General features: G+C 44.3%; 1 protein-coding gene across 10 annotated transcripts in view; it reads right to left on the bottom strand.

The window, feature by feature from the left end:
• Positions 1-36: 36 nt before the first annotated feature.
• LOC116429512 (uncharacterized) overlaps positions 37-19,457 on the bottom strand; it is a 57,497-nt gene continuing 38,076 nt past the window's right edge. For 7 of the 10 annotated variants that reach the window (XM_031982523.2, XM_031982521.2, XM_031982524.2 and 4 more), the window contains 7 exons: positions 11,905-12,345; positions 10,107-10,298; positions 6,953-9,549; positions 6,744-6,829; positions 6,356-6,629; positions 5,987-6,230; positions 37-5,904 (listed from right to left, as the gene is read on the bottom strand). In XM_031982523.2, coding sequence (XP_031838383.2) covers positions 1,552-5,904; positions 5,987-6,230; positions 6,356-6,629; positions 6,744-6,829; positions 6,953-9,549; positions 10,107-10,298; positions 11,905-12,345 — 8,187 coding nt within the window. In that variant the 3' untranslated portion in view covers positions 37-1,551. The remainder of the gene's footprint in view (positions 5,905-5,986; positions 6,231-6,355; positions 6,630-6,743; positions 6,830-6,952; positions 9,550-10,106; positions 10,299-11,904; positions 12,346-19,457) is intronic. The other 3 variants (XM_031982529.2, XM_031982527.2, XM_031982531.2) reach the window with 3 other exon arrangements.

Here is a 19,457-nt window from a genome sequence, read left to right on the forward strand (position 1 = left end):
AGCTGTATTATTCTCCTCGTGATAGAAACATCAAAGTAGATATTAGTAGCTATAAATTTTATTGTACTGCAATTATTAATATACAAATTATTAAGATGTTTGCCAAATCTAAAGTACAATGTAAAAAAAGGTTGAATTATGCTTAAGATCTATGTAAAAGACAATGATTATTACAAAAGAACCATGGACAAAACAGAATCCAGTGTACAGACCAAATCTTGTAAGAAGAAAAACATAAAGCTACCCTGATATGGTTCCAAGTTGGAAGGGTTAAATCTAATTAACTCGAACTGGAACAGGGTAAAACACGCATAACAAAATCTTTGTAAATAATCCACCATAAAAGCTACTCTATATTGTGTCAAACATTTTCCTTCTAATGAGAGTTTTAGATCTTGTTCGACACATGTAGAAGGAAAGATGACGCGATATAGAAGAAACTTAAAAAATATGTACTCCTTGATGCTTCAAATATACAATAAATTTTTTTTTCGAATAAAGTTAGCAAAGAAACGTTCAATTAAAATTGATAAATATCATGCCAAAGTTTTCAATTTTTTGCAGATCGGTAAATATTTAATTGATCCGTACACACTTCTAGCCGTACCTATATGAATTTTAGAAAGGGTAACAGTCGAATTTGTAGACACTTCTTACATGCAAATCTCGACTTTATGTAGTACATTATGACCAAAATAGAAGCTACTTCACCTGTTGATCTTTTTTTTTAAGTAGACTAGAAACTTAAAGTAAAAGTTTACAAAATTTTGTCTCTTTATATAATGCCGGTTTTAGCGTTTACTTAGACCGCTACATCGATACAAATGTTACTACCTTTTTTTGTCATAACATTCTGTCGCATTGAAGATGTCCAAGCTTTGTCCGAACCTTCATCGTGTTCCTATCAGTCTTTAAAAAAGTAATCAGATTTTGTATCCATTAAAGGAATACAAATCAGTTACGATGGAAACAAAATACAGATCTCATTCCTTGCAAATTTACCTATTATGATGATGTACAGCAACGTTATCTCTTGCCATATACATCGTAGGGTCGTAATATATATCACTAAACTTTCTACATTTTTTTTTTTCATTCACGTTTAATATATACAAAATTGAATAAATAATCGAGGGTAATCACTGCTACATACTACAGATTTTAAATTTCCCTCTAATCGTGGAATTTCTCAATATAATGTATATACAACACGCAAAGTGAATAGGAATGATATCAGAATTTCCAGCTGCTATTTCACACTTTATTCGTACCTCTTAAAAAACTTGCATCACGATGCAACAAACAAACAGTCCAACGACCATTCTATATTTAATCGTGTAAAAATCAGTGAAACATGATGGAGATTTTTAGTGTTATTCGAACAATGAGGTAAAATGAAACAGTTAACTTACTTATCGTGTACTTGTAATGCATACCAATGTGTGAACTTCACTGTCAACACACCATGAAGCAAATGTACAATGACTAGCCTGAAACGAAAAAGCGATACTGCCGTAAGGGTAATTATTTTTTAAATGTAATGGGTATCTCCTATACTGTTGTTACTCTCGCTGAACCTGTGACAATGTCACTGTGACAATCTGCCACCCCAAATTTACTTTCACTTTCGTTCGGTGTAACTTTGGTTGTTTGGGAAGGAATGTCTTGTTTCGGATTGTAATTAAAGGGTGGTACAATAGCAGAGGCAGGTGTACGCGTGCCGCTGCCATTCACGTTTGTTTGTGCAGAGCCTTCCGCGTTCGCAGAGTCTACTCTTATGAAGGAACCAAGGCGTGATATTCGTTTAGTAGGATCTACTTCCATTGGGGAAGACTCACTGTTCTGTGGCTTCCGTAAGATCACAGAAGCGTCTCCTACTTGAACAGTGTCTTTTCTGTACGTAGAAGCATCACTAGATTTTACAGGTATTTTGCAAGGAGCATCGTTTGCATTCATTCCGCTTAAATCACAAGAGTTCCTATACTTCACTTTACTGAACTGGACACCCATCGCTAAAGGTCGTTTTGATTTCGATTTGTATAAGGTGGACTCCGGGCTATCATTCTCTTGGGGTACTCCTTCGAACGTGGAACTACGGAATAGCCTAAAAGCTGGTGGATTGCTCGCTGGGGTAGGAGCGTCCACGACATTGGCACAGCTGCCTGGCTGTAACCATTGCCTGGTATCGGGTTTCTCCAATCGCTGCTTACTTTTGCTTTCCTCGACTTTTTTCCAAAGACTCGCTATTTTGCTAGTCGCCTCCTTCGCTAATTTTCTAGTCTGCATCCCTGTTGACGAGTTGGACACGATGCTAGAATTACTATTGGATCTTTGACCAAGGGGACCTACTTTGCGAAAAACCTTACCGTTTTCCGCTTGCGCGGTGTTCTGGACACCGGTTGGAACTTTCGACGCTGACGTTAGCTTTCCTGTCGGCAAACGTTTTGGTGCGACTAACAGCGGCAACGCTTTAGGGGGCTGTATCTTTTCCGAGGTATTACCTTTCGTAGCTTTCGTTTGAAGCGCTTTTGGGGCGACTTTCGGTTTGACCATTGTCGTTGGGTGTACTTTAGAGGTAGCACCTTTGATGGGTTTCGCAATCTTTGTCTTTATGGGCGAAGACGACGAAGAGACTACCATGGGTGCGTTCTCCATTTCCGGCTCGTCTTTGGTGAACGTACCCTGTCGTTCTAAAGGTTTCACGGCTGCGTCTGGTTTACCGTCTTGCTGAAAATTCGAGGAGCACGTTGGAGGTGTACTGTGCCTTTTCACGGATTTAGTGAAAGTCAGCGATGATCCCTTTTGAGGAACAGACGCTCTCTTTGCGGCTGCGGATAAGTTCCTCGTTCGCTTTTCCGTGTCTGGTAAAATGGATGTCATTTTAAGTGTTGTTTTTGAAGACTCTTTTGTTAAGTTGTTTTGACTGTTATTATTCTGTCGAAGAGTGGTTGCTCTGGTAGCTCTCACTATGGGTGATGTGTTACTACGACCAATGGGTATCCCACTTACAGGGTTCACTTGTTTCAACGGGGACGATTGAGGCGTTGGTTTCCTCGTTATTGGATTCGAGTAGAGAGCCTTTCTTCTACCACGTATAGCCTTTGGACTCTCTGGTTCTGATTTGTCCGTGGCGTTTGAATCGTTACTGAGGTCTCTCACCATACCTGGCTTGATTATCCGTGGTCGTTTCGTCTCTCGAGGTGGCTCTTCGGTATTGTTAGATTCATTCTCACTGTCACTCTCCACGGTGTCATATCTGACATCTTCCTGTGACCTACACGTTTCAATTTCGACTGCATCCTTATGGGTATCTTCCAATTCGTGTGCCTCATCCATTTGTTGGCTACAAGCGCCTATTAGCTTTTTGGAGACGCCGTTGACGAACTTCATTCGCAAGTTTCTTTCAGACTCCGACTCGTTCGACACCAAACTAATGGTCTCGCAGTCCAATAACGGTTCTTCCAGGTTCTGATTTGCTTTGTTAGATTCGTTCAAAGTGTTCAACACTATGGTAGCGTTTTGCTCTAACATAGTTTGAATCTCATCCGACTGAATGGTGTGCGTTGCTGTTAACGAGTTCTCCTCCGTACCGTTTGCGGCAGCATTGCCATCAGTGTCCTTGAATATGCATTCCGAGTCGTTCAGTGTTCTTGTGCGGTACCTCTCCCGGTTTTTTTTCTGTTCCATGCGCTTTTTTATCAGTGTCTTACAAGCTGACAGCTTTGTCGGCTTAGGAATAGCAGATCTGACAGGTGACACAGGTTCCGACGATGCAGGACTCTCCGTCTCACAGATGTTCTCAACGTCCTGTTGATCCTGGTTCACCTCAGGGAAGGGATTCTCCAATACCTGCGTCTGAAACCTGGCTCTATCCTCCTGCCTGCGTTGCTTAGGTGTCAGCTTGGAAAATGGCGAACACTTGCCGCGTGGAATTTTGTTCTCCCGATCCTCGTTTTCCTGTTTCTCCTCCTCCGTCTCCTTCTTACTTAGTTCTGCAGCAATGGTGTATGTCTTGTACCTCTCCTTGGCCAAAGTTCGTTTTTGTTTCGGCGTGAGATTCCTATGTAGTCGTTTCTTAGGTGTCGACTCAGCCGAACTGGTGACACAGTACTCTGACGAGATCGGAGTGACCGCTTCGTCAGTGTCGTTGCCACCTTCGTCAATCTTGTCGACGACCATTGGATGCGGAGCTTCCTCGGTGCGCAACTCTGCGTCGATGCACAGAGTGTCGCTACACACAGTCTCCGTGACATGTTCCACCGTTGACTCGTCCATTTCGCAGACCTCGTTGAACAGGGAAGGCGGATTGATATTCTCCAGATACTCGCTCAAGCTGTTATTCGCGCTGCTTTGCATGGTTTCAGCGTAACGCATGCAGGTGATAGAGAGGACATTCGCGACAGGCTTCAACAAATCGAAAACGGCATCGCTTCCGGTTAGACTGTGAGGATCTTGGTCTTTCGTGTCGGCCACCTCCGACGTGATGCTCGCCACACTTAGCATACTATTCTCCATGTCACCCACGTCCGGCAGTTCGTCCATCATCGATGGTGGTTTGACGCTGTCCAGGTGCGAACCACTGCACTCGTTCAATAAATTCTCTAAACTGCTTGTATGAGCCTGATTCTGGTTTAGCGCTCGTTTGGCCACCACGCCGAGAGGCAAAGACTTTTTACGGCAGTTTCTGGAATCTGTTAGGGACACGTTCCTCATCTGAATCGGTGGAAGCGACGCAGAATTACATCTGTCTCTGTTAACGTACGTCTCGCTGCAATCACCCGAGCCAGCGTAACTGGCTGTTAGGGACAACAAACTGCCCATCGAAGACGGAGGTTTGATGGCCTCTAGATCCATGGACGTCATACTTGTTGTGTCCATCTCGTTGTGCTTGTTCATTTCCGCGTCCACAGCCTCGGCTAGTTTGAACGCTTCTCGTTGAATGATTTTTGAATTTGTCATATGTCCGCTTTCGCTACTCGCTGTTTCCACGTATTCGGAGGTAACGGTACCTGGATCTTCTTGAACGTCGCTCTTGAACGAGGCAATGATGGGAGCGCTGATGCTGATACTAGGAAAGGAAACTTCGTTAGGCGAATCCTCATTCCAGGTGTCGCTTATTATGCTTTGCTTCATGGTACCAGAGTCACGTTCCCGAATCGCTTCCGTTTGTTGCACTAACGTGGCTGTTAACCGATCTAACGAGGCGATCATTGCGTCTGGATCTCTCTGCCGTCGATATATATCTTCTTTCTTCCCGTGGTTCGGTATATCAGTGTTCTTTTGTATCTGTTTGTGCTTCTCGCTGATCTCTTCTTTCTGAATACCGTCCACTTCGCACGTGTCATCCATCTGACTGCTCTCGTTCGAGTAATTGATCTCTTTCTGTTCAAACCGATCTAAAATCTTAGACTTCAATGCAGTTTTGTTCAATTGGTCGATGGGTTTTGACAATCCAGGTTGTATACACAATTCTAGGAGCGCATGTTCAGACTGTTCGACGGAATCAATAGATTCACTGCTTTCCGAGTCTGTCACTTTCGTGTAAGACTGCTGCATTGGGTTCTCTCTAATTTTGTTTTTTGAGGTGTCCGATAGCTTATCATTTTCATTTTCATTTTCCTCTGTCATCCTTTCTTCCTCCAAAAGATCAGTATGAATTAAAGACGACATGTCTTCATTTGATTCAATGTCCATGCTGGATAGGTACTGTTGCTGATTAGGTTCTGTGTTGAAAACTATCGTTTCCTGTAGAATCGGACTGTTCCTCAAGTTTGAAGGCAATGAAAAATTGCAAAGGTTGTCTTCACCTATCCCAGTAATTTGTTCAATGTTTCTGCTTATGTCTGCGAGTTGATTTTGTAACATTTTATTCGAGGACTCCGCTACAGCTTCATTTTCCATCGTCTAGAAATAAATTTAATATTTAAGTTTTCTTGATTTTTAGAAATTATATGATATATCATTGCAGATAATGGATATATCTTACTTTCTGAGTTAATTTTGTTGTTGTATTCGGGCTGTAATGAGACGTAACATTCACACTTGGTGGATTAATTATATCATTATTTTCTTCACATGTTGTTCGATTTGTATCTAGACTATTCATGGCGGAATCAGTTAGTAGATTGGATTCTACTTGATCTAACGCCACGCTTGTCTGATACCTCGCTAGATTGCTTTCACTTCGTGGGAGTTTCTCAAAATTGTTTCCTATGAAAGAATGCCTGTGCCTGGAACAAAAAACAAAAATAAACAATTAATTACATTTATGAATTAATACTAATTCATAAATTTCTTCCATTGTTTTTTGTGCAACAGAAATGTATGTACATTAAATGTTTCTTAATGAATTTACCTATTGTTTTGCATTCCGATATTAATGCAAGCTGTAAGAAGATCTTCATCATCCTCATCTCCATCACTGACTTGATCTAAACATTCGGAAGAGGCGTTTATATTTAATGTACAAGGCATGTTACGCGTATCTCCTTTTAGTTCAAATTCCTTACATCCTGAATCATTAGAAGCCTTCAATGCACTGGCCACATATGAATTAATTCCATTTGTCGGGAAACTTTTAACGTTTTTCCCGAACATTTCATTTTGATTCTCATACTTTTTCTCCACATCTATGAAATAAACAGATTCGTACATTTTTTACAGGCAATAACCATAGACACAAGTAGATGTTTCAATCGTAATTTATGGAAACATTATTTACACTTAAAAATCAGTTAAATTACCTGATTCAACATTTCCCGAATTAGATGCAATGTTATTACTCTGATCGCAATGCAAGTTGTCTGATGATATTTGTTGCACTCTTAAACTATTAAAAAAAAAAGAAGGAGACTTTATTTTATTCTCGAATACCATACAAAATATCTACAACCATTCTTTTCGCAATAAATCTTGCTACTTATCATATTCTTCAGGCAACAAGCTTACTAACCTCAATGGGATCTTGGTGCCATGTCCGTTTTCTTCCACAACGCTTTTAATTTCTGTTTGCAAACTGAATTCTTGTTTGTCGTGCAACTTCCTTTGCTCCTGTATTCTCTTCATAGTGCACCTCTGTCTATTATCCTCCTGCAAGTCAGACGCAGAGGCAGCTCTGGAAGAATTCAGCGACGATCCGTGGGGTGTTCCCTCGGTACAGTAAGTCTTCAAAGTGTCATCATGAACGAGTTCCTGCTCGCTGTTCGCAAAGTAATGAGAGTGCTGTTTGTCCTCGTCCAAGCTACGCTCCGCGTACCGCAAACTGTAATCAGTCGGCTGATCCAAATCCGTCTCGGCATAATCACTAAACAGATTCCCTTCCGTACAGTGACTGACAGTTGGGGAGATGGTTTTCTGTATCGTGTTCAGTGGATTATGCTGATGTAGCACCGTCTTGTCATACATGTTACTGAAACTGTCCTTGCCCGGAGATGTACTACTGGCGAAGGACAACGACGAGGGAGTGTCGATCCCCGACTTGCCGGCGATGCACTGGTATTCGGTCTTTTGGCAAACATTCAACTCGGTCTCCTCGGACACGCTGGACTGGCTACCACCTTTCGACGACATGCTCTGCGGCAGGTTATCCTCCACAGAGGAGTGGAGCAAGTTCTGCGAACAAGCGGACTCCTGATCCGGCGCGGACGACCAGGAGATCGTGGAATTGGTGCATCTCAGGTCTCCCAGGTCGTTGTAACCATCCGAGGATTTCAAACGGTCGGGGATCGCGTTCTTGTACCGTAGCGTGTACTTCTTCTCGGACGAAATTTTGATGTGGTTCTCGCTGGACATGCCGGTGTCGAAACCGACCGCAGAATGAAGGGAGGAGGACTGCTGTTTGATTTGAATGTCGGTGGGGGATAATCCGTTCAACACGTGGCGATTAACTCGCTCGAACATGGTGTCGGAGTGGGTGCTAGTTATGGACCGCATGGAGTCCCTGCTCTCGCTTCTGGCCACTCCATTACATTTCATACTGGACGTGCTGGGCTGGTTGTGCAAGTGATAGTTGCGCAATGCTCGAGCGTTAATTCCTAAGAAGCTGTGGTCCATCTTGAAGAGGAACTTGTCGTCCTTGTTCGTAGGAGATGTGCTGGGTTCAATGTTGTCGCATGTTTCTGCCAAGTTCTGATCTATCTCCTGCTCCAAAGCCCTCTGTCTTCGGGCGACCAAGGTGGGCAACGTTGGAAGGCCTAAGCCACGGGCTGTTGAGTCTAAATGAACGAGATTGTTGCAACCTGGCCGGGCGCTTAGCAAGTTCTTCAAAGCTGCACTCGAACCCATCGAGATCATTTTGTGCTTGGAATGGATGAGGCTGCGGAGCATGGGCACTGCGCCGAGGTCCCACAGCAAACGTTGATCCTGCGGACACCTAGCCGAGAGGTTCCAAAGTGCTCCGCAGGCATTGCTGACTACGGTCAAGCTCGGTGATCGTAACTGTTGCAACAAAACCTGAAGGCATCCTCTTTCTCTGACGATAGCTCGGTAGTCTTCCCTGACCGCGATGTGGCTGGAGACGTTTCTCAATATACCCCCGGCGTTTTCCACTATCGCCAGTGTCTTGGACGGCGCTTTGTAGCTCAGCATGTCCACGAGAAAGGCGAGAGCACCGTCCACAGCGCAGATGTCTATCTTATTTGTACTACAGTGTGCCGAAAGGTTCCACAGCGCTGAGAGGATCGACTTCAGCGTTGACTCCTTTCTGCCTTCCATCGCGGCCTTCATTAAACCAGTCACTGCTCCCACTTCCCTCAGAGTCTGCTTGCTGCTGGTGTCCGCTCGCCACGACAAGTTCCTCAGCACGCTCGCTGTGACCTGTCTAAGGTCGTCGCTAGGACTGCGCAGTTGCGATACCAACGCTTTCATGAACTCCCGGAAAGAGCAGAGCAGCGCCTTGTTGTTTCCGTCGCCGAATGTCAGGTTGGTCAGCGCCATTCCAGCGTACCTGCGCAGCGTGATGCAATTTTGGTCGTCGCATTCGCTACCGTGGGCCATGTGGTCCATCTCGATTAGCTCTGCTACCGCGTGCAGCCCACCGAGCTGGCACATAGCGTGACGGTGGGCCTCGTCGAAGGAAAGTTTCATTAGCGCGGCTATAGTCGGTCCTGGGTGTCTCTCCAGATCGTCGGGAACCTCTCCCGTCTCCAAGGACGATCTCAGAGCTTGACAATAGTCTCGCAATTGCTCCAGAAATCTAAGTACCCTGGCCTCTCGACGCCCAGCCCTTTCGTCGCCTTTCGCGTAAACTATGTTGTGCAGGGCTCGCGAAGCCCTCTCTCTGGTTGCCAGATCCTGTCCCGGTGCGTGAATCAGTTGTACCAGCAGCGGCAGACATCCCGACTGCCTCATTATCAGACAATTGTCTATCGAGTTACTCATTGAAAGCAGGGTGGTGCTCATGTCCTCTCCGCCCTCGGTGCTTCCCAGCATTCCCAGCAGGTTGTACACCACGTCCACTTTCGCTCCTAATCTTCGGTCTCCTTGCACCTCGGCGGAACAGCTCAGGCCACCGCCAGAGTTTGATGAGAAACTCATTACGCTGGCTACGTCCTGGGGAACAAGGTAATTATTAATAGGGAAAATCTAGATGCGGGAGACCGGTGGTTTACTGTATTCCAGGTAGATGTAAAATATATTATAAGGATTCAGGCGATGAAGCGTGCAGTGTGGTCTTAGTAAAAATATTTGATACGGGTGTTAAACCTTTGCACTCGAAAATTGTTTCATTAGATATATTCTTCATTTTCTAATGAAATATCAATGATAGGTTTTATAACCAACGTTAATATAAATAGTATAGAAATCAAGGTATAGAACTATTCTATTTTAACGTTTCGTGGATAATTACGTGAAACGAACTTTGATACAGTACATCAAATTTTGTAACTTTGCTGTATCAAAGCAAATGCGACTGTGAGTCGCTTCTCGAGTGCAAATTTAAGCTGTATATACATTGGGAATATTATCGAAATATTCTATTCGAAATCCGTTCTATGTTTCTTATATCAGTTATAAGATATTAGGAAAAAATTGTTGGAAATTAAGGTGACGTTTAAGACAGTCCACTGAGCAACTTTCTCTTTTGCGAATGAAATGAGGAAACTCACATTATGTACAGTGGTTGATGTGCTTTGTTGACAGGAGAAGCCCATCTGCTGACTGGCCCATAGATCTCTTCTGATGGGCCATGTTCCTCTGTAAGAGGATGGTACTCTGTGTCCTTGTAAAGACGTGTCTGGCTTGCTCTCTTCCTCGCTACTACCACCCTCATTGTAGTGTTTACTCCTTCTCGAATAAATCTGGTTAACACAAACAATTGAACGAAACCTTTCATTTCTGTTCATTCCGACTATATATAAAATCAACCCTGATCCTAATTTTTATCGCGTAAATCGTTCCTGAAACACGAATCCTTACACATTTAAAACTCTAAAGTCGAAACCGGTCACGTAGATTTACATAAATCTCGATGATCAATAATTTCTTAAAAACTCCCTTTGAAACAAGTACTTTCACTTGAATCCTGATAGAATCCGCCGTTGACCAAATAAGTCCCCGTCTCCGATATCCGCTAATTAATCTATGAAAATCGAAATCTACATAAATAATCCCGGACCAACGATCAAGCGAAAAAAGCAAACAAAAGCGGATCACCGGAAGAGCCGCGGAAGCCCAGAAAAAAACTGCATCTTCCGCGGTATAAATTACAAAAGAAACCTCGGTCCGCGGCAATTCAACAAAACAATGGCGCGGCTCCTCTCAAACCAATTCAGATTCCCTGATAATAAAAAGCCGATTCAGATTTCCCGAGGACACCGGGAGGCGAAAAGGTGGACAGAGGCAGCGAGAAACAGAAAGAGAGAGGGCGAGAGAGAGAGGAGCTAGCCAAGGTTACTTCTCCAATACACTCGAGCGAAAATAAATACAGTTCGAACCACGAGAAAAAGGAAAACGCCCCCGCTGCCTTCTGTCGGGGGGCTGATCCGCGTGCAGGGTAGGGCACCAAATAAATTCTCGCGCAAACGGTGAGGGCGAGTTAAAGGGCGGCGAAAGAGAAAGGCAGAGAGATAAGACAGACAGAGAAAGAGAGAAAGAGAGAGAAAGAGAGAGAGAGAGAGAGAGTGAGAGCACGAGAGAGGGAATAGCACGGTACGTGTGCGTAAACGTGTGCAACGGAGAAGGACAGATTGAGCTCTCTCTCTCGGCAAAATCAATACGCTGGCTACGTCGGTGTATATAGCAGGGACTCGTGTGCCACAAGCACGAGGCAATATACCCAGCGGTGTCCAACCGTTTCCCTCACGTTAGGCTATTGAAACGACAAAAAGTGAGAAGGAAGAGGAAAACGAACATAGAAAACAATCGCATCGTCGCAAAAAATCTGGATAAACACGACCAGACCGCGTCGACTGAACGAAATTAATGCGCATTTTACAGCCGGTTACATAACAATGCGGCAGTTCCGGAAGACATTTACAGGCTGGCAACCGGAACCTCTCGAAAACAGATCGTAAACAGATCGCATTCCGCGAATCCGTTGATAGCTAATCGATTCGCTTACTCGGCAAGCACGAGATCGTTTCTGGTTCCCATCGGCAGGGGTTCTAATTTGTCGAATGAGTTCGAACGAGGCTTGGTTAATGGAGAACACCGACCAAAGAAAGGGAAATTATTCCGAACGAACAGAATCTGTTTGCTGGAGATTCTTAGTTGAATTTGATGGGCAAAAAGGAAACGCTTCCGCTGGGAAGACTGCACTACGCCGCGATCAATTTCGACGTGGCCGTTAGAAGCGAACCAGGGACACCGGGACTCGATCGAGGAAATGAGGGAACTGGCAGGATCGAACGCGGAGGATGAAAAAAGCGGAGAGACGACGATCGAGGAAAGCTGGTGATCTGTTACCTCGGGGCTCGGCGTGGACGACCTTCGCTCGTCCTCCTCCTTGACTTCCGGCTCCATCGCATCCTCCTTGCTGGTCTCAGCGATCGCAGTGCCTAGGTAGAACCTCGATGGCCTGGAGCTGACGGCATTGGCGGATGACGATGACGAGGCGGCGGCGGATGTTGCGGTTCTCGGCCCGTTCTTCGACGCAGAGCATCTCGCGGGTGTCGCCGCCGATGCGACGACGACGGGGTTGAACGCTGCGCCGCCGTCCACGGACGACTCCAGCTCGTGCGCCGCGACGCCGGCCAGGGGCGTAGGTATCTCGATGCCGTGGGGGCGACGCTGGCCCCTCCAGGAGCCGACACCTTCCACGCCGACGCCTGCCGGCCCGCGGGGAACGCGACAACACTCCTCAGAGAGCAATCTGTCCACCCTCTTGTGGCTGGGATCTGCGTCCTCCTGGAACAAGCAGATGGCTTGCTGCTCTTCAGGCTGGAATTTTCATTTTCGGCTTGCGCTGCGAGATGAGTTTGTCGAGAGGAGGGAAGTAGCTTGTTCGGGGAGCTGCGTGGGAGGAGGGTTTTTGGTGGAATTTTTGGGTTGTTAGGGGGTTTGGGGTGTAAGTTGATTTCGATCGGCTGTTTGCGTTGGAATTTGAAGATTCGTTGGTTCTTGGAATTTTTGTGTTGTTAGGGGGTGTTAGGGTTGTAAGTTGATTTAGATTGTATTAGATGAGTGGGTTGTTGCTGAGAATATCGCGGGTATGCGTTGGAACTTGAAGAGTTACGAGTTTAGTGAGTATTAGCCCTTTGCACTCGGAAGTTTTTCAGTAGAAATATTTGGACATTTTCTGATGAAATATGGACATTGTTTGAAACTAATTTAATGAGAATTCACAGATAAATCGAGCAACAAAGCTATTTTATTTAAATATTTCATATTGCTAAATATAATTTTAACTTAAAATACTGAATATTCAACTTCATAGTTTTGCTGTATCAAATCAAGTGGTGACTGAGAGTCACCTTTCGAGTGCAAAGGGTTAGAAGTTTGAGATACTAAGGATTTAGTAACTAAGAGAAATTCATGGTAGTATAAATCGAATAAATATCAGATATTTGGAAAATTGCGGATTCTGGAAATTTATTGCTATCGAAGAGTATCGATAAAAAGGGATTAGTGTTTCTAGGACGAAGAGACGAAAATCTAATTCTTGAACACAGATAAACTGTCTATCTGTTGAGAACACTCGACCCAAAAGACTATCCCAGCAACAAACTCCATTTCATTTTGCATCCAGTTTACTGCGGCGACTCAAGAATTCATAAGTATTAAATCAACTCTCCGAGTTTACGCATAAAAATGCTGCAGCCTCTAATAAAATTGCCGCAACGACCGCATCGGCCGCGTATCGTCGTGCTACGATCAACAATCGGGGCATTCGTCCGTCGAGAATCTTTCTCGCGGGATGCCGGGCACTTCATTCATTTTTATCCCACTCAATTTAGCCCGGGCCGAATTCGCCGTTCGTCCGGCGAACGAAAACAAACGGCGTGCGCCGGAGAAAGGAAGAACGGCCGAGCGGTTCGTTCTAAGACCACAGTGGAATCACCGGTGTTTTCAGCACTTTCTCCGCCAGGTTCACGGACGTCGTTCCCTGAAAGATGCTTCCCGGTCCGCGTTGCAACGTGATCGTGGTTTTTAACGCCGGTTCGTTAGGCGCGGCACGGAACGAAACGTAAGCTGCGTGGTAAGCGGCAATTAACCCTCGACGAAACGAAAGGTCGCCCCCGCGACCTGAGCGATCCCGGCCGGACGAAACGTCCCGCGGAACGCGAATCGATCGGGCGAACGTATTAATTCAGTCATCTAAAAAAACTCTTGGCCGCGGAACAGACTGCGGATACTCATGCGAACACGGAACACGAGGAAACGCGTCCTTCGGGGCATTGAAGTAAGACCGTTGCACCGCCATTTTGTCGGGCGAACGGAGTTCGACAAGAATCAATCGTTACACTCGAGTTGATCTCGTTATTTACGGTGTACCGTAAATCTCGACTTCAGACCGTGACTCGAGGCTTTATTTCACTCTTTAATTTATCATGCCGTTATTTATTCGAACCCCATTAACCGAACGCATTAAACGCCTCACCGGTGATTCGCGAGTGAGCATCGAGCGCATCGCAGTTTCATTTATATCGGGTATTCCTCACGCGCGAACGTGAATAAATCGTATATCTGTGTTTTACGAGCGAAGATAAAAATCAGATTTTATTCGTACGGAATGATAGCAAGTATGAGAAATGATTTAGCTTCGCTTTGCTGGGTGCATTGAATCGTGAATGATAATAAACGCACCGTGAACGCGCGAGGCCGACAGGCTTAATAATTAGCGCGGCTCGTATGTTCCGACGCGGCATCGCGACTCGATTTCTCTTATCAGATCCGGAGGAAGCACTCGAGACCCTGAAACCTCGGGCCGCCGCTAGAAACGTGTTAATCGCATTGTTAAGTGCCGCGGATCCCGCGGCCGGGCGTCCCGCGGAAACGGAGAGGGAAAAAAAGAGAAAACGACCGCGCGAGGCTCTGCCATTAACGAGAAGCGGTCCGTTGAAGACTCCGTTTCTGTTCGGAATGCATAATTAAAGGAATCGCGGATCACCGGAGCAGGCATTGTTGCTGGCTTATCCGCCACTTTCACCCGGTTTTCTCTGGTGTCTCGCGGGCAGCGCGCGAACGAACGAGCCAGTCGTGTAGGGCTCGCGAACCTAACCTCACTTTCGGAATAATTCCTTGGAATGCATTTGAATCTTAACGAGACTGCCGCGCTTCGGAATGTTCTTCAAGGTTGATCGAATAAGTGGAGCATCCATCATCCGATTAAAAGTTGCAGACGGACGCGACTGTTCGATCAGGGAAATCTTCGTATAATACGATGCGATTGGGAAGTCCTTGAGAAGTTTCGAAAATTTTATTGTTTCATCAATCATCGAGTTGCGTTAGTGGCGACGTTAACGCCGCGCGATTTCATAGAACATACACAAAATGGAGAAGATATAATATTAATCCTTTGCACTCGAGAGGTGACTCTGTCACCACTTGATTCAACGCAGTAAAACTATAAAATTTGATATTTAATATTGAACTGTGTATAATACATCGATGTATGAAATATTCGTTTAAAAAAGCTTTGTCTCTCAATTTATTTAAGATTTTTCTTTGAGATCGTTTAAAAAAATATCGTCTTTGTATAGTTAGAAAACGTTAAATATTTCCAGCGAAATACTTCCGAGTGCAAAGGGTTAAATCATTCGATTGAATTGAATCATTATTACTGCATTTTCATCTAGCTGAATGTCACCGCATTAGATAGCACTGTTTGTAATATAGAAATGTTTTCAAATAATCATTGATTGAGTGAATTATAGTAGTTCGATTTAATTGGAGGCGAACCTTACAGCATTCAACGTGTAAAGAAATCTTTTAGATATTCCTATAAGTTTATTTTATTCATTTATTCGATTTTATGTATTTACGACGATGTATGCACTTTTTAAATGATGGCTGATCTCCCGCCATTTCCGTTGAGAGGTTTTTATTACCTTTTCTCTTTGTTGCACGGTGAAAAGCGTTCGAAACTTTCGTCACAGAGATAACGTAAGTAAATCATATATTTCGTCGATTAATTGGTTCGTCATTAGGGATTCCTGTAACAGGCTCGTTCGAATTGCTAGTCGGTTTCGCGGGCTTTTCTCGAGGGACGCGCGATTTAAAATGCGCGAAACCACTGGGCTACGGCGGAATCGGCGAAACACTCGTCACGGTATGAGCAACGTCCAACGAACACGACAAGTTTCTCGTGAAAGATATCTGAAATCGTTCCGAATAAAGAATCTCTTTCACAGTTAATCGTTTCCGTGGAACGAACCGAACGGAACGGAACAGGATCGTCGTGATTCGCAATTCGTGTCGTCGCTGTTGCGCGATATATTATTCAATTTTATAGTTGCATATCAAGCTGCGCGTTAATTTACCACCGGCCGGCTGAATCATCCTTAATTGGCTGGTGATTCATCGTGCGCTCGGATGGTTTACTCAGCTTCTTACTGTTCCCCCCATTATTTATTTAAATATCTCGTTTCTTACGTTATTAATGTTGTACAGGATGAATCAAAAATATAGCTATTCGTTTAAAAAATGTCTAACAAACGTAAAATATGATTTCAGTTAAAATATTCATCTTCACGGTTATCCATCTTTTGTGTTCTAAACTTTCATTGCAAAATACCTTTTGCTTAACAAAGTATACGTTCAAAGATAAATATTCGTTCCACTGCATTTTGACTAAGCAAATGTTATTGGCTTTTATAGCGACTTATTACATACTGAAAACCATAAATCTTTACTAAACGATAATGCTAATAAGAGTGCATCCTTATTGCACATTTTACAGTGCACTAAATTACAGTGCAACTAAAGTTAATGAACAATACGATGTAGACTGCGTGAATGGGTTAGTAAAGCAGCAGCACTGTCATTAACTTAAAATACTGATCGTTAACGTTCTCAAACAAGACATCCAACGGAAAATGGCGGAAAACCGTGGCAAAGAACTCTATCGAACTGCCCATTAAACATCCAGTTTGCACCAATTATTTCTTTCAAACTATCACTGCGATTTGCCAAAAAATTCCGCCAACATTGCAACGAAAAAACGTCAAAGTAACGAGGCAATATTCCAGCGTGAAACCACTGCAGTCGCAGACGAAAACGATCGAAACGTTCACGGTCGTTCAAGGATGCCCGGCCGGCCGGCCATTTTAGCGGCAGGATTGCGAATCGATCTAGCGAGAGACCTCGACCCAGCTCGTCGGAGGCGAATCGTCTGGGTGAAGACCAAATACAATGGAACCGTGATTATCCGAACGCTTGATCGGCTAAACATCGCTTAGCGGAGTTAGCAACGTGAACGCGTGCGTTTAGTAAACACGAGTTAGAATATCATCGATACAGCATTATCAACTGATACATATTTGAATTGTCCCATTAGTTCAGATGAATCCACGAAACGCTAAATATAATCAACTCTTCACATGCAAGGTAATTATAACGCGAGTTGTTCAATCATCTGAACCACTAAACAATAGGCAATCTTCTCTCAATGTTGGATTTCTCGCTGTTTTGTTTATAGTTTCGATGATTTACGTGTAACCACACTGACGAACAGCAAACTAGAATTACAATTCAGATGAAGACAGATAAGAACCTAATCGGATTAACATTCCTTAGATCAATCATCAACCGATTCCCCAACTCTACATTCCGAACCCAGTTCGTTCGGATACTCGAGGTTCCATTATAATACTGGGGTGAGCATCGCTGCCCATTATTTGCCCAGCTTTCACCTAAGAACTTCGTTCTCTTTCTCCGCGGTGGCTCGTTATCCGATAATCTCGCTATTCGATAGAGATAACCGAGCACTTATGGAAACATTGCGCGCAGGTAGAGAGGGGCTGCCACGGAGCGTGTCCACGAGGATGAATAAGCAATCAGGTAAATCAGTGCCGAGCAATCTTTATCTCGTCGGAGGATAGACTCGAAAACCTAATATTCTACGAAACACATCACCGACTAATGAAATAGACCTTCCATTTCTCCTGGTAACGTGTTATCCTTCAACTGATTCACTTTCTTCTCCGTTTCTCCCTTATTCTCATCACGACCAAACTATAGAACATAAGGGACCACTGCTATTCGCTCATCAGCATTTTCTAAGCTGAAAAACCTGTTGCTTTACGAAAATAACGAGAAACCGAGAAACTTGCAGTAATTTACCTTCCGTTGCGCGAGAGTTGGCACTCGGAACAACGTAGAAGCAAGAGTTGCCATGTTTGTTTATAGTTTCGATTAGCTACGCGCGATCGTATCGACGAATAGCGAATTAGTATTGAAAATGAGGCGAGTAGAGATGAAAGCTGACTAATAAGACCAAAGTGCCAACTCTCGTGCAACGAACGGTAAACATTACGTCACGTGAAAGACGGAATACCAATATCGTTCGAATAATTATGGACGGTAGCGTAAACCGTTTATCGCGCGGGGGCAAGCCGTTTTCATGGTCGTTCTCGATCGGTAAATCTCGACGGTTTGTGTGCATGCACAGCTAGTAAATCCGATTCCGAGTATATCGTGCGGTCAGGGGATCGATTGTCCATCTTTGACTGATGGAGCATCGAGATAAAAGGAACCGCGTCAAGGAACAAACGAGAAATCGGCCGGTAAATACGGAACGGTAATCGAATCGAAGCTCTAACTGCTCGGCACCGTTACGATGGGAATTTATATACGGCAATCCGGATGGCCGCATCTGTCGTGTGATTTTGCTGTGTAGGAAATCGGCGGAATTATTCGCGGTTTATCGGTCGTGTTATTGCTGACGTGAAAACCGAGGAAGAAGGAAAACGTTCTTAATCGAAGATGAACAGACGGACGGACGGCATTCGATTCGACGCGAGATTGAGTCATCCGATGTCGAGGCGAATGGTGTTTTGTGAAATGGTACCTGTCTGTACTGACTCAGTTTTATCTTGGTTCTACGTATTGCTGTCGCTGATGGATGTCGTTCATTTACAAAAGTAGACATTTGTGTTTAAGTAATGCAGCACGTAACTTTATGAAGCGAGTATTTAAAACTTGAAATATTCAGTAGAATGAAGATTTCAATATTTAAAATGGCTACCGGAGGGAATTTGCGACTTTCAAAGTCACTTATACGCTCCGTGAAACGTTGCAATGCTCCTTGTAATATACGCAACGATTCACACTATTGAGAATCAAAAGAATCTCGCGATAGTATAATTATGGATATTAAATAATGAATATGATAAATACTAAACAATAAATATAATGAATACTATTCAACGGATACTAAGCAATATAATAAAAATATCACGTTCTTAGTCGCTTCCTCCGAACAATACCACCAAAACGATCTTCAGCATACTTCCTACATACCAAACAAGCAATTTCATAACTCCTAGAGATGCATAAACATCCGCAGCCTTATCACCGAGCACCTTATCGCCGTTCGTTCTGTGGTAATCGCGCTCATCGCATTCTATTAATACGTGTTATCGCGTTGACTCATACATTCGGAGTTGCAATCGAACGGTATCCCCTACATTTTCGACTAATCATAAATTCCCAGCATTATCTGTCCCGAACGGTTCACGGAACAACGATCTTTCCGGGAACCCTCGATCTTTTTTGGCCCGATGGTTCCGATAATAAGGGAAGATTCCTCGGGACCCGAGTAACGTTCGACGACGAACGTGCGATGTTCTGGCCGCCATACGTGACTGAAATACGCTTCCTTGCTTGGCCGTGTCGAAAATAAAGATACATTCTCGCGTGGGAGGAAGTTCGATTTCGCCGGTACGGAAACGACGCTGCCGTGGAACAAGCGCAATGCCGAGAAGATCCGTCAGGCGAAAAAAGCTCGACGCGATTGCCAGTCGACGTCATGTACCGGGTGGCCACGGGATTTTTGGCGATGGAGTGAACGTGGACGA

The sequence above is a fragment of the Nomia melanderi genome, chromosome 1, assembly GCF_051020985.1.
Source record: "Nomia melanderi isolate GNS246 chromosome 1, iyNomMela1, whole genome shotgun sequence".
NCBI lineage: Eukaryota > Metazoa > Arthropoda > Insecta > Hymenoptera > Halictidae > Nomia > Nomia melanderi.